This window comes from Drosophila pseudoobscura, chromosome 2, assembly GCF_009870125.1.
Source record: "Drosophila pseudoobscura strain MV-25-SWS-2005 chromosome 2, UCI_Dpse_MV25, whole genome shotgun sequence".
In the NCBI taxonomy this organism is placed as follows: Eukaryota; Metazoa; Arthropoda; class Insecta; order Diptera; family Drosophilidae; genus Drosophila; species Drosophila pseudoobscura.
Window position 1 is genome coordinate 8,104,219 of NC_046679.1, and position 14,940 is coordinate 8,119,158.

General features: G+C 48.9%; 1 protein-coding gene across 8 annotated transcripts in view; it reads right to left on the minus strand.

Moving 5' to 3' along the window:
* The window catches only part of btsz (bitesize), a 51,729-nt gene that overhangs the window by 19,682 nt on the left and 17,107 nt on the right, over window positions 1–14,940 (minus strand). For 6 of the 8 annotated variants that reach the window (XM_033376878.1, XM_033376872.1, XM_033376874.1 and 3 more), the window contains exons 2-4: window positions 4,838–5,167; window positions 2,204–2,331; window positions 13–2,141 (exon numbers count right to left, since the gene is read on the minus strand). In XM_033376878.1, coding sequence (XP_033232769.1) covers window positions 13–2,141; window positions 2,204–2,331; window positions 4,838–5,167 — 2,587 coding nt within the window. Of the gene's footprint in view, window positions 1–12; window positions 2,142–2,203; window positions 2,334–4,837; window positions 5,168–14,940 lie in introns of all 8 variants that reach the window. The other 2 variants (XM_033376875.1, XM_033376876.1) reach the window with 2 other exon arrangements.

Below are 14,940 nucleotides of genomic sequence, written 5' to 3' on the forward strand. Positions count from 1 at the left end.
AGGAATACCCACCTGAGTGTCCTTCTCGGGATGCGAGAAGGAGCGACGTGTGACAGGCTTCGGTGTGGTCTTGGCCCCCGAATCCTCAGACACTGAGCGCATTTGCTCCGGCTTGCGTCGTTCGGCGGCATGCACGTCCAGTGTGGCGCCTGCTGCGATGGAGAAACTTTCGGCCACTCCGGGGACCTCCGCCTGGGAGCTGAGCTGGGCCAGCTCCTCCTGCTGCATTTGCAGCTCCCGCGACTGACGGCGACGCAGCCGGTTGTGCATGAGCGGGGTGCGGGGCAGAGCAGCTCCTCCGTAGAATCCCTGCGGAGTGCTCATGTCCGGATAGTAGTTGGACACTCCACCGCCCACACCAATACCGCCCGCACCGAGGCCCCCGCCACCGCCATAGCCGGAGTCGGCCAGGACATTCTCGGCGCTGTAGATGGGACGCTGGTGGTGGGCCTGCTTGTAGCTGCCGTCGTCGGAGCCGTTGTTGTAGATGATGCGCGGCTCGCTGCTGAAGCCCGCGTTGTAGTTCTTCTCGTACTGCACCTCGTCGGACTCGAGGAAGCTGCTGGAGCTGTCGCCAAAGTAGTCGACGTACTCGGGCCGGCTCTCCAGCTCCTCGGTGACGTCGGGGAACTGGTGGAACTGCTGCTTGGCCTCCCCGAAGGTGCGCGACCCGTGCTCCTCCTTGAGGCAGTCCTGGCGCACCAGACGGCTGGGCGAGCGGCTCGTCGACCTCTGCACGGTGGGTATCTCCGGCAAGAGGCGCCGGTTCTCCACATGCGTCTTCGCATTGGAGTACTCCTCGTTGCTGTGGCTGCGCACCTTGATCATCTTCGAGTGCGGATCCCGGGAGTGGTGGATGTTGACGCTCTGGCTGCTGGAGTACTGCTCGCCAGCGCCCACCCCCGTGCTGGCCACGCTGCCGCCGCTGCCCAGCTCCGTGGTGCCCACGGTGGGCACATTCTGCTGCGACAGGAACGGGCGCGGATTCTGCACGTTGGGGAACAGGAAGTTCTGCTTGGCTCGCGGCGAGATGGGCATGAACTTGGCGGGGGGCGTGGAGTGCACCGTGAGGGTGTTGCCGCTGCTGAAGGCCTCCGGATTGGGCAGCGTCTGCTGGCGCATGAACTCCGGCGAGCGGCGGTACTGCGGCGAGGTCTGGCGCTTGGGCGGCGACGTCGGCAGCAGCTTCACGTGCTGCTCCGGATTGGGAAGCGTGGCCTGGCGCGTCATCCGGGGCTTGGGCAGCGGTCCCGGTCCCTGTCCCGGTCCCGGTCCTCCCTGTGCGGGCTGTGTGTAGTCCAGCTCATCGCTGGCCATGCTCGAGGCCTGCGATTCGTAATTGAGGGGTGGCGCTGGTCCCGGGCCGGACACCGACACTGGCGGCTGCTGGGACTGCGATGCCGGAAGATTGGCGGTGCTGGGCAGCAGCTTGGTGCGGTGGTAGGTGCTCGGCGGCTCCGGGAAGGAGGTCTGGCGCATGAAGGGCGGATAGCGCTGCTGCTCGCCCGGAGACCGCTCCGGGGAGCGGCTGTAGCGGTTCGGGGAGGTGGACATGTAAATGGCTGGCGTGGGCTGTGCTGGCAGCGTCGACTGTCGCCGCACCTGCAGACGGTGGTGCGTGGGCGTGACCTCCAGCTGCGGCTGCTGCTGCTGCTGTTGTGCGTAGTTGTCGCAATCTCCTCCTGCCCCAACGCCCACGCCCACGCCCACTGTCACTCCGGCTGCCGTGTTCATGTGGATAATGTCGTCGCTGTTGTAGGCCCCCGGATAGAGCGGACTCTTCTGATGCTGATGCGGCGATGTGGGCGCCGTGAGGTTCACGGAATTGTAGTTGGCCAGGTTCGAGCCACTTCCGCTCAGATTGGGGTCGTTGTTGAGGGTGCTCGGCAGCGTGGACTGTCGCAGGACCCGACGCCCCAGCTGCCACTTGCTGCTGGTCGTGGGCGTGGCACTGCCGCTGTTGTAGCCGAGCCCGTGCACCGGACGGGGCTGCTGCGGCAACTGGTGCTGATGCTGGTGCGGCTGGTGCAGGGTCGGATAGCTGCCAGCGGACTGGGCCTCGATTAGGTGCTGCTGCTGGGGGTACAGATTGTCGGCCACCGGCTGCTGGGAATTGGGATTGTTCGGGTCGTCCTCGGGGTCTGCCGGAAGTGTAATCAAGCAATGAGAAAGGATGTGGATGGGAATTCGATTCGAAACTCACTCGATATGGTCCAGGAACGTCGCATGCTCTTCCTTAGGGCATCGCTGGTGGTCAGATGGTCGACGGCACTGCAGGAGCCCGCAGCATAGGCGTCCTTTATCCACTCTCCACTGGCGCTCTGTATCTCCCTGCAAGAACAACAACATTGCCATTTGAGAAACCAAAAAACATCGACAAACATTTCCCACAAGTCAAACGAACGAAATCAACGTCTGCCCCTGTAAGCGGCACAAGGCAGACTGACTGCCGCACCGCATCGTCTGCGGCAGCCACCAAGAGCCGCAGCAGCTCCAACACACGCCACCAACACAGCGAAGCGAAGCTCCGGGGGCAACACAAGGTGTGATGGAAGGGTGATGCCAAACGCACACTGGCTTGGGCCTCCGGAAAAAGTGCGTCTTGGGAAAACTCTTCCGCAAAAACCTCCAGTCGCAAAAACTTAAAATAATAATTAATATTTCATAAAAAAGATAAATCCCCATGGACATCAAACGGAAGTAGGAACCGGATTTAATTCATTTTAATCAGCAAATTTTCATCGAAAAATAATCCAACAATAACTCCATGCAGTGCCCTTTTCATAAAAGAAATGCCAAACAATATCTTTAATGTCAGTTTAACAATCTTTAAAAGTTGTTGGGTTAATTAAGTGTATGGTGTATTCTCTTGCAATATAATCTGCCCATAAGACACTGTGCCTCGTCGGTTTGATTGGGGGCGAGGCAGTCAAACTGAGGCGAAGACCCTCAGTCGTTGACTTGTAAAACAAATTCCAACAGCAGCCGCAGCAATTGACGCCTTCCATCGACTTCTCGGCTAGGGGTTGGGCTCATCGCCGTCATCGCCATGGCTGCCATGACGCTGTTATCCAGCTGCTGCAGCAGACGCAGCCAAATTTGGTGTGCGTCATCCGTGTTGACAGTCGATTGGCTCTGGGAGGCGTGAAATGGCAGCCACCTGTAGGCGACCTGATGAATTCTTGGCTCGGGAAATTTCCATATACCAGCAGTTGGCCAAGATTTAATTACTCAAATGTCTGCGTCTTGGCCTTGCGCACTAAAGTACGAGCACGAGTATTTCTCAGTTGCTTTTTTCGGGCTTGGGCTTGGGCTGGGGCTGGGGCTCGCCCATTAACACTGAACTCTCCTCTGAGCGTGTGGGGGTCGCAGCATCAGTTGGCAAATGCTGGCCGAAGTTCAGCCTCTGGATGAGCTAATACCTTTTTGTATACAGGGCGTATGCGTAATGTTTAAATGGGGAAATGGCACAGAGTGCAACTTTAACGGCTGAAGGAACATTGTGGCAATGTTGCAACAATATAGGAACTATTGAAACTCTTTGTACAACACGGGATGCCCGTTGGGATCGAAGCAAAGCTCTTGCACAGACATATTCTCTTTTGTGCGCTGAAACACAGGAAACAAGGAAAATACATTTCATCCGACATGGGGCCCGTCAAAGGTGCAAATTGCATTTCAAATGCGGTAGAAGTATGTTTGGAATTTTGTTGACACTTTTGCATGTCGAATGGGCAATTAAAAAAGTGCATGCGATTACAAAAACAGAAACCAACAACGCTTAGAATATTCAAAACATTCGGGTAACGTAACAACACCAAAGAACAAACAAACAGCAGCCAAAAAAAATGAAAACCAAACAAAAACTAGCTGGAAATCTGCCACATCAGCCACGCAGAGAGTATCAGTTGACAAGGCCTGTCTGTGTGACACCTGATACGCCTGTGGAAATATCCGCCGTATACCCCATCCCTCTCCCCTATGCCAAACACAGCCGGAATCATGTTTGTTTGTCCATGCAAATATTTCGGATATTCTCTTTCTGAGAATCACCTTTAATTTTGAAGCCTTTGCTTTTCCTGGGAATGGTTTATCTGGAAATGAGATCTGATAGTACCATTAGCCATATCCATATCCGATTGCATACATTGTTTTGCCAGCTCTCCTGAGCTTCGGGTGACAATTTGAGTGCACAAAGCCACATAGAGGGCTGGCGAAATTAGATTGCAACAATGAAAATTGCAACGTTTGCTCAACAATGTCGAGGGCAGACCGGCCAACAGGGAGAAAGGCAGGTAACAGGAATGAGGGTGAATAGAAGGCGACCTCTAAACTTGGGGAATATACGATTATCGAATACTCTTTTAAGTGAGATCTGTGTCATTATTATGTGACTTGAACCTACAAAGATAGTGCTTTTAGGTCATATCGTTGGTCTTTTAGGATATCTTAAGATGCTCTCAATTCCGAAAAACAGAACTTACTTGAAGGGACAACGTATTTGGTATACCCTGCTTGCTTGGATAGGAACTTTTCTCAGGTCTTAAATGAACTCGATACCGTTCTACCGAAGCTCTTTCCACAGGGTGTTCATTTACCCAGCCGACATATAGAACACAAAACACACACAGATACATGCCTTAATACGTGGGGACACAGGACACAAAGTTTGAATTTGTTGTTTAGTTCGTTTTCGAGTGTGTGTGCGTGTTTTTGGGTTAGTTTACAGTTACAGAATGGAAATTGGAGATTGCAGATTGACAGCCACGGAGACAGAGAAAAGACACACAGAGAGAGAGAGAGAGAGAGAAAGACAGAGAGAGGTAGAGAGACTTACATTTGCTTGTGGCACACCACGCACACCCAATCCGTGGTGCGCGAGGTGAACTCGCGACAGGCTTTGCACACGCGCAGCTTGCAGACGCGGCAGGGGGCGCCGCGGTTCGTGATGCGGCCCAGTTCGGTGGTGCAGCGAGCGCAGTGCCGACTCATGTCGTTGTGTGCGTTGTGGTTGTTGGTGTGTTGTTCGATCTGTTGTTGTTGTTGTTGTTGATTTTGCTGCATTGTATTCTGTTGTTGTTGTGTGGCATCGTGTGGCTGCACTCCTCCACCAACGACCTTAGCCGCACCCTTGCGCCTCAGCGAATACAATTCAGCGCGCAAGAGCCTGTTGTTGTTGTTGTAATTGTGGGGGAGATTGTTTTTGTTGTTGGTTGTTGTTGTTGGTTTTTGTGGTAGGTGGTTCGATGGTCGGGTGATTTTTGGTGGAGGGGAGTAGACATAACATAATTACGTGACAGACGCATAGACATTTCGATTCGATTTTGTTGGTTAGGAAACGAAAACACGTTACAAAAGTTAACATGACATTTTGTTATCGAATTGAAGATAGAGACAGAGACAGAGACAAAGAGAAAGTGACAAGCGTTGGTGTGTGTGTGGTTGTGGTTATGGTTGTGGTGTGTGTGTGTGTGTGCGTGTGCGTGATGTTGGTGTAAGTTGATGGAAAGAGACAAAGAATATAAAAAGAACACACAAAAAGTTGTCATTAGTTGATTTAATAGCAATTGAATCGATTTTCGGAATGGAATTTGATACATTTTTGGTTAGTTTTGATTAGATTTATGCAGATTTCGGTACGATTGAGTGCAACATATACGATAATTCGGTTAATTGGTAAATCAATTAAAGTGTGCTCAAAACAAAAACAAAAAAGAGAAGAAAATACATGAAATGCTGAGAGATTTTCAAGTCTGTTAAGTGAATTTTGGAGTATTCCGCTTGGACAGCCATCATTTGCTCAATTAATTACACCTACGCCAGGGCAGGGCACGAATCTCTGCTAATTCGATCAACATCTGGGCCTTGACAATGCTCCCTAATTGAACGCACATCCTGGGACTCGACTCCCCACTCCCCATTCCCCGCTGAGTGCAAATTATGCAAATGACGGACGTGTAAGTAAAAGTTGGCAGTCCAATTAAATCTCCAATCAAATGTAAGTCGATGCCCGGTTACCAAATTAAACTGAAGGCCGCTGCGGGTCCCCAGCTGGCCCATCCTTTGGCCAGGCTCAGGCTCAAGCTGCTTAATATTAACGCGCGGTTGGCAGGCCAGGGCCATAAAATAAAACAGGGGCTGCCAAGCCGAGCTGCTGACACATAAAACAAATACACGGCCAGAGCACAGGCACCGGGACACATGTGTATGTAAATGTACGATATGCGTAAGTGTGATGATGTGTCAGTGAAGGAGTCACGCAGAGCGCATAAAAATCCAAACAGGATTTTGGTTTCTGTGTAAATTATGTCGGCACCCGAACAACAGCAGCAGCAGCCGCAGGAACAGCACTTTTTAATTATAATTTTATCTTCAGTTGAGCATCGGGATTCAAGTGAGAACGAGGAATGGAATGGGATGCGTGTGTGCTTTATTAGCGCCACAAAATCGAGCAAAGTCTAGCTGCCAGGCAGCCCATCAAAGGAGCGAACAATGGCGCCCGGCAACGGTAACGCCAGCGGAAACAGAAACCAAGCCAAAGCTGTTGCATACTCTCAGGAGCACGCACACACATAAGCAGCACCAGCACCAGCACGGCCACGGACCACAGCCAGCCAGCCAGGGGGATGGAGACATGTTTTATTGGCCTGGTTAACGCATAAGTCCTCTCCTGCTCCCGGGCAGAAACTAGCTTTTGGCTCAATTCCTGCCTGAAAATCCACATGGAACGGACACTGGCAAAAACTAAAGTTCAGAAAGTTAATTCAAAACAAGTAATGGTTGATTTTTATCGAAAAACCAGATTGTGTTCAAATTAGATGTTTCAGAAAGTCTTTTTTCTTACAGGCTAGTGCTCATTGGAGTCTTGATTGATTGATAAATAATTTGCCTTTCTAAGGATAATTTGTGATATCCAAGAGCTTATAATTTTCATATTTATCAGGCATAAATTCACTTGTCTTGTCACTTGGGGAAACATGGCGCTCCCTTAAAAGGTGTCTCTTTCATTTCAATAAGGTTTCATTTCCTTCCTCGTAAAAACCATTCGATTGTGGAAATAAAACAAAAAAGAATCCATAGTAATTCATACCATAAACGCATTTTTAACTAGTTTTTCCCTCATTTCCAAAAACCAATGCATATTCAAATTCTTTAACCATCTTTGCCGAATTCGATTCCCAAACAAAATAGTTTTCCCTAATTTCTTGGCAGATTCTTTGTCCATTTCATGTAGCTGTCGTTAAAGCCATAGTTCTGGAAGCATTTTTCTTGAAAAAGAACTCATAAGAACTCTTATTTATTCCAATCTAGATACGTTTCCCTAGAGTGGAACTTGTGTTCTCGCCGTGTAGCAATCGTCATGTTTAATGCCGCCATCTGCTGGCATGTCAGGATCGCATGTACCACCCGTACAACTCCATGAGGATGTGGCTCTGGATGGGCAAGGGAAGGCGAAGTGTTTGTTCATGTCCTGTGTTCGTTCGAGTGCCACTGTAGTTGTTGTTTTTGTGGTGGTAGCAACACGACTGCTGGGTTATGAATTAATAATCGTAATAAGCCATTAGGACCGCCAGGGGTTGAGGCAGTGCCAGGGGCGCAGCAGGGACAAGGGTAACAATGGGCTGCGAAAAAGTGCTAAACCTAAATAGCCATAAATTCACAGTGACCATGAAAACAGTGCAAAGACCTGGCTTTGTTGCCTCCTGTATGGTGTGTGTGTTCCCGATAGAATATGATTAAAAACCCTAACACGGCCTAAACAAATAGCTTTACGCATGTTTCTGATTGTCCTGGATCCCCGGATCCTGTCCCGTGCACGGCTTATGCAAATAAGCAACTAATTAAACTGATGTAAATCAGCAGCGTCCCGGTACAGGCTATGGGTCTGTGACTGTGGTCCTTTTTGTGGCCTTTTGGGCGTGTGACCTTTTGGCCAGATCGAACACCTGGCACCACCACCAAGCAATGGCTTATTAGATATCAAAAGGAAGATAACATTTGCCGCTTTCCTTCTTTTCCTGCTTTGATGTTGCCATGGGGCAGCAGCAGCACCAGACAAGGGAAAAATAATTCTCCTCTTTGAGAGCTTACCGCAGCGGAGGGCACGAAACAGAGCTCTAAGGCGGGGGATTGATTTGGCTCGAGAAAATCTGGAGTAAACAAATGCCATGCCACATCAACAGCAGAACGACTGAACATCTGCGGTTGAATGTGAAACTGTTTTGCAAAAGTTTTAAATTGAAAAATACACACTAAATAAAAATAGAAGAGGAATAGAAAACATTTTTAAATTATTCAGATTTCAGAGAGCGAATAAAATATGCTAGAATCTGGCATCTGTCCTCCTTCTCTCTCTCTCTCTGTCTCTATTTTCCTATCTCCCAGAGTTTCCGCAAAGTATGCCATAATTCAAATCATTTCGGACCACAGACAACGCCACCAGAGCGCCACTAGAGCGCCACCAACTGACTGGCTGGCTGTAGAGGCTGCTGTCCATTAGATTTACGATTTTAATGACGCCAAATGCTGGCGGTGATGTGCCAGAGAACGCGAATATAAATAATTACCAGGCTAAATATGATTTGTCGAGGGCTCTTTTTCCTGCCACGGCCGCTGCACTGACATGGACACGGAAAGATGGACAGGGACCGGTCAGGCTTCTGGCCGGAAGCTGGGGCGGGGACAATGCCCAATTGGGGGCGGCAGCTCTGGGTCTGCTCTCGGACTCTCGACCTGACTTGGGTCTCGCGTTTCCGTTTCAAATTAAAACTTTTTGACAGCGTTGCGAGGCAAAACTTGAGAGTGTGCCCCATGGCAGGGGGGCTGCCAAGGTGGACCGCCGCCAAATGGACATCAGAAAATGTTAGGTGGCGGCTTTAAATTAAAGCCTGGGCACCGGAAATGGCCTGCCATTTGCGCGCCTTTTAATTATGCAATTCACGACAAAATGGCGTCACTCGAGCCGCTCATATGTGTGCGTGTGTGTGTGTGTATGTTTCCGGGTAAGTGCTTGAAAATGTTATTAGTTTTAATTAATTTTAAATGTGCCACTCATAGGCGGTGCTGAAACGGCACGCCATCAGGACTTTGTGGGGCATTCAGCATGCCTTGCTTTTTATGCATTTTGTAAATTCCCTCTTTGGCGGAAACAGCACATCAGCGTAAATATACTTCCGTGTTTGCAGACCGCGGTCGAGCTCAAATCAAATTAAATGCGAATTTTGTTGAATTTTAAGTACCCGCGGCACACGTGTCGTATACTTGATGTGGGGGGACCAAAAACCTAAATAAACGTTGATGCCATTTGCCTTTTTTCCCTCTGCCTCGTGGTGAGCAGGGATACGGCAGCGGATATATCAACATTATTGAGCAGTTTGCAACACGGAGAGGTACCTTGAGCCGGCTTAAACTGCAATCCAATTACCGCTTCCGGCAGGGAGTTTAAGAAGGTGTTGGTCAAAGGATACTACCTTTAGAAGAAGTGCCTTGGGTGGGAGCACCTAATCTTCCATTAGCAGTAAGGGGGATTCCTTCCTTTGGGACTGCCCGTTAGGGTATTCACTCTCCAGTCAGCTGGCAGCAGCATCCTTTTTCATCTTGTTAAACTTCGATTTGACAATGATAACCAGGGCCAGCAACAGACGAGGGTCCTCTCAAGGCAGCCCTCAGCTGTGCTTTGGCATTTGCATAATTACGTATAGGACAGCCGCAGAGGCAGACACAGACGCAGAGGGTATTTTGTGAGGGATGGGGTGGGATGGGATGTGTCGCAGCATACGAGTACATTGACACCGAGACACAGATACGAGCTGGAGGGTGGGGATCGTGGTGCTGAACTTGACGAGTATATCTGTGTTGGCTGTGGCTGAAAATTAATGGTTTTGGCCTGGCCCTTTCCCCTTTCAGCGGCTGGCTCTCGGCCCCCGGGCAGGGGTTTACATTAGCTTATGGCTCATAAGGCGGTGTCTTTTAGTCTGGGACCAGCTCGGTCAGGGCTTTAGTGGCCATCTGCAGATGAATGATACCAACAACCAGCCAGCCGCAAGACATCATCTCAGACCCCAGATCTTGGCTCATAATAAAGCTAATAATAATGAATGCTTTGGGTTGGTGGAAGTGTAAATGGTTGATAAAGTTATCTTTGAGTTTGTTAAACGAGCGGAAACTCTTCGGCATACGGTGCACACTCGAACCGTATGTAAATGAGCGTTTAACACGCGGCGTATGAGCAATATTCATGAGCTGCATTGCGCATACGCCAGGTGTGCAGCTGCATCCCAATTGACTGCCAATCCCTCTCGCACAAAAAAGTGTATAAAAGTTAATGTCGCTGCAGTGCCGCTGGCGAAACAGGATTATTCAGCGACTCTTTGGCATTTCTGCATAATTTAGCGAATGCAAAAAGTTTTAAGACCAATCCAGAAGGAAATGGACCCTCCCACAGGCGAGCAGGCGACCAGGCGAGCATAAATTTTGGTGGCATAACAAATTTTGATTGCTGCGCACTTTGCACCGCCGTTCCACGTGAAAAGACGCTGAAAGTGAGTGTTCCAACTGGGCGACAAGATGAAGTGTTCGCAGCAGCCATGAGACTGAGACGGGCCGGGCCCTATATAGGGCACACAAATAGACCGTGAGATAAGAGACTCTAAAAAAGAGATGGAGAGAGGGGGAGAGAGAGAGACTCTGGCCGCCCGCTGAGCCATCTGCCATCTGCCTTCTGTCTTCTGTCGCAGCAAGGTCGTTCCATTTGTCACATTTCTGACAGTTTGCAAAAGCGATTGCCAAATGGCAAACTAGAAAATTGTGTCACTTGTTTTGCTGCTTCCAAAATGGCGATGGCTGAAGCTGGGGCTAAGACCGAGGCTGAGAAGGAAAGCACCTGCTGTTGGCCAATCCAAGCCCAGCGAGATTTATGGCCGCACTTCTTTTCCCGCTGCTGCTGACATTTGTCTTAACCAAAGTTTTTCGCTGGCCAAATCCACTTTCACAATGGCACAAAAATGGCCAAACATTTATTACTTAATAAACGCGGCCAGAACCCAGTCCCAGTTCCAGTCCGCAGCCCAAAAAATAAGTAAATTGAAAGAGCCCCAAGACGGAAGAGAAAAGAATGGGAAACTTTTGTGTTAAGGGCTTAGGGGGTTTCTGTTCGAGTTGTTTTTGCGGCAGTTGGCTTTGTTGTTACAGCCTTTTTACAGCGCTTAACCGAGCCATTCGTGCGTTAAATTATAGCCAAAAGTCTTTTGGGGGCCCAATCCGTTGTCCGTTGCCTGTTGCCTCTTGCCTCTTGTCTGAGATTTGCTTTACGCGCCAAATCAAACAAATCGTCAATTTGTACTTTCATTTACTTTCCTGTTCGCTCAACGATAAAGCGGGGGAGCACTGCGAAAGAGGTGTGTGTGTGTGTGTGTGGCAAGGATGGGTGGCAGCGCACCGGAAATCGCACTGCTGCCATTTTAAGTACCGGCTAAATAACAGTTAATCGACGCATCGCTTGTCAGCGATGTCATCGTCGCCACGATTGTCCTCCATTGTTGCTATTGGCCATTGTTATACTCTTTCAGAGGGTAACACGGACTTGAAACAAGCAGGGGTCTTGGGCAGACCCTTCTCTTTGGTATAAGGCTGTGATAGGGGCACAATCGGTGGAACATCTGTGGAAACATATACAACCAGAAATCGATCTACCTGCAAGGGTATGTAAAGCTTTCTAGTCTCTCATTTTCGTCGCCGCTTACTGTTTACTGCTATTATTCTTGGTCTCCACTCGCTGTTGACCATTGTCTGTTTTTCCGTTTTGGTTTGTTTGCCTGGCTGTTCGCTTATTTGCCTTAACTTGGCTGGCAGCGCGCCCTTTTCGCCGAGAGAATAACAACAAAATGACGAAGGGAAAACGGCTTTTTTTAATTGACATTTGAGGGACTTAATTGGCCCGGCCATTCGTCTGGGACAGACGCATAATTTAGCGTGAAATTATGATCCAATGAGCCATAAACGGAGCGACATGCCAAGGAGGGAATGGCCAGCGAAGGCTTTAATGAAAGCAAGTCTTAGGCGTTTGAAAAACCTTAACCAAACACTGAGATTGAGTTACAATCAAGCTTTTCCTTTTGATCAAATGTGCACCAATTTGATTGCAAATCAGTTTCCTTAAGATCCCTCAAGCAATTGGATACTGTGCCCAGCTTGGACCCTTTTGCCGGTTGTAAATGATATTTTATCAATCCGTTGGGTTCCATAACCAGGCTGGCCATTGTCGCCGCTCATTATCCTAATGAAGTGCGGTCATCAATCATGGGGCGGGACGGAAGGCCTCTACCCTCCTGCTGGCCGCCATGCGTGCATCATGTTGCGTTGTAATGAAACACGATTTCTGCTGCTTTTCAATAAGCAATCAATGGGGACAAATTGTGCGATGGGAATGTGGAGATGGAGATTAAATATACACGAGTATGTGCGCGTGTCTATTGATGTTTTTGTGCCCTGGAGCAGTGGAACATTGGAGCATGCTATGCTCGTGGCATGTCCTGAATGCCAGATAATGCTACCATGTTCGAGTACGAGTCTAACAAATTTCAATATTTTCATTTACGAGCACTCCTCCACGGAGCGTGTGGTGTGTGCTGCTGTTCCTACTGTTGTTTTTGGCGCATGTGCGAAAACAACAAACGGACAAAAGGATAACGGATAGGGGATATGTGTGGTGGGGAAAACCGGAGAAAAAAAACCGAAAGCCTGCATTGTTGGCCATATTTCGTGATTAATATTTGATAAGTCCCACATGTAAACTAAGCAAAATCAATATCAGGTAACCGAATGGAGTGGAGCCCTGTAGTCCCGGAGTCCTGGAGCGTGGGTGCCAGTGTACGTGCTAACAAAACGAGAAATGCGAGTATTTTTGGACCGGACTCGCTCGAATGCCCGAATGGTCGGTCAGCTTGTGGTGGCACGGAAATATTTCATTCAACCCGCTCGGGGATAACGGTGTCAGTGTGTTAATATTCAAATCGGAGGAGCACTCTTAGCTCCCGGCCGGCAGGATACCGGAAAGTCATTGACATGAAAGTCACGTAACCCGACTTAAGTTTCGACTTTCCAACAGTTCGACTTATTGACAGACGCGCCGAAAGTTATGAAAACATTAAAAAGAAACGCATGCCCGCCCTCCGCCTGGGGCACAGTTGGGTTGGGTTTTTCCGAGGAGGGGATAGAACGAAAAAGGGTCTCCGGTTGGGCCACAAAAAAAAGAAAGGAAATGGAGAACGAAGAGAAATGCGAAAACGAAACAAAATTGCTAAACACTTAGTCAAATGAAGCTGCGACTGCGACCCGGGCGCATTTTCCGGACGAGAGCTTCGGAAAATTTGCTTCTTCTTGTATAAAATTATAAATTTATGGCCGGCGTCTGCACAAAAATAAATACAACAAAAAAAGTGAGGCAGGGCCCGGTCCCCAGGGTAGGGCAAATAAATGCCTGGACTGGACTGGACTGGACAGGCCGGACTTTAAACGCTTCACTAGCTGCCCAGCCAGACCCAGAGCCAGAGCCAGAGCCAGCGGCCGAGATAGAGAAAGAGAAATCTGGTTATCCCCCCCGTTAAAGGCGCCAAAATAGTCGGCTTTAATCTGCCTCTGCTCTCAGATGGAAAGTGTGTGAAGAGATTTATGTGCTTAATGCGATACACTGGCAGAAAAAATAGTCTCGAATGCCTAGCTTTGCCTTATGAAATATTCTAGAATATTAGCATTGGCGTCCGAGTGTGTCATTTGTCTTGATTTATTTCCGAGCATCATTGAAGCTATTCCTGGAGATGCCCAGGAAGTACCTGCTCCAGACAAGTGCCATCGAATTCATTCACTTAATTTTCGTGTCAAAACTGAAGTGAGACCTGAACTTTTTTGAACAAGTCCATCTTTTATAATTCCCATTGCCCTGTGCGAACTTGGTCATGCTGTCTGACCTCTGCGGCACAAAAAACAGAAATCAAGGGAAAACCCCACCCACTCAAGACCAAGTCAACGTCTAACCGTAAATAAAGTTGCCGTAGCCATCGCCGTCGCCGTCGCCATCGAGTGAGTGCTACGTGCCGCCGCCGCCGACAAATTGTACGTGCGTAAATTGGCCGCCTGCCAAAAAGGTTATTGACTTATGGCCAGAAGCAGAGTTACAGCCAGTGCCCGTTGCCGTAGCTCACAAATTTGGCCAACCAAGTGCCGTTGCCTGGCAGAGACCGTCTTCCGTTTGGGCCTGCCTCTGCCCCTGCCCCATGCCCCTGCCTCATCCGTCAGATGGACCGAGCGTGACAATGTTCAATTCATTGCCTGCCCCATTCAGAATTTTAAGTAATTGAAGGCAACGCACACGCTAACTAGCCAACAATTCCGTTTAATTATGTAATGTCCAGACGATTTATGACACAGGCCGGTGCGGACTGAGGGAATTTGCATTTTCACGCTTTTCCCCAAATTACTCAGTTGGCCAAAAGTGGCACGCTCTCTCCCTCTCTCTCTCCCCCTCGAATGCCACAGGAAAGTTCCTACAAACGTAACTGGGACAAAGTAATCCCACAACTGGCTGATAAATGAATTATTCGCATTAGAGCGGCTTGGGTAAACGTGGCCAAAGGTCAGCCGACAACGACTATTAGTATAGATTGAAATTGGAAAATTGGAAAATCTCATTAGGCATGGTCAAGGCTGTGATAATTTATCGAGTCAAGTGTCGATTATTGAGTTAACAAATTACTGGGCATCTTTGTTGAAAGGCAGTTGTGGAATGTGTGATTGCAACAGGCAGCGGTCTGCCAAGTGCCACATATTGTCTTTCTGTCGGATAAGTATCTCTTGTCGTTGATTAGGGTATTTTTTGTAATTGTATGCAGTGGTTTAAGATAGTTAACCAACAATTACACAGTATATTAAACAATTGTGGGTTCT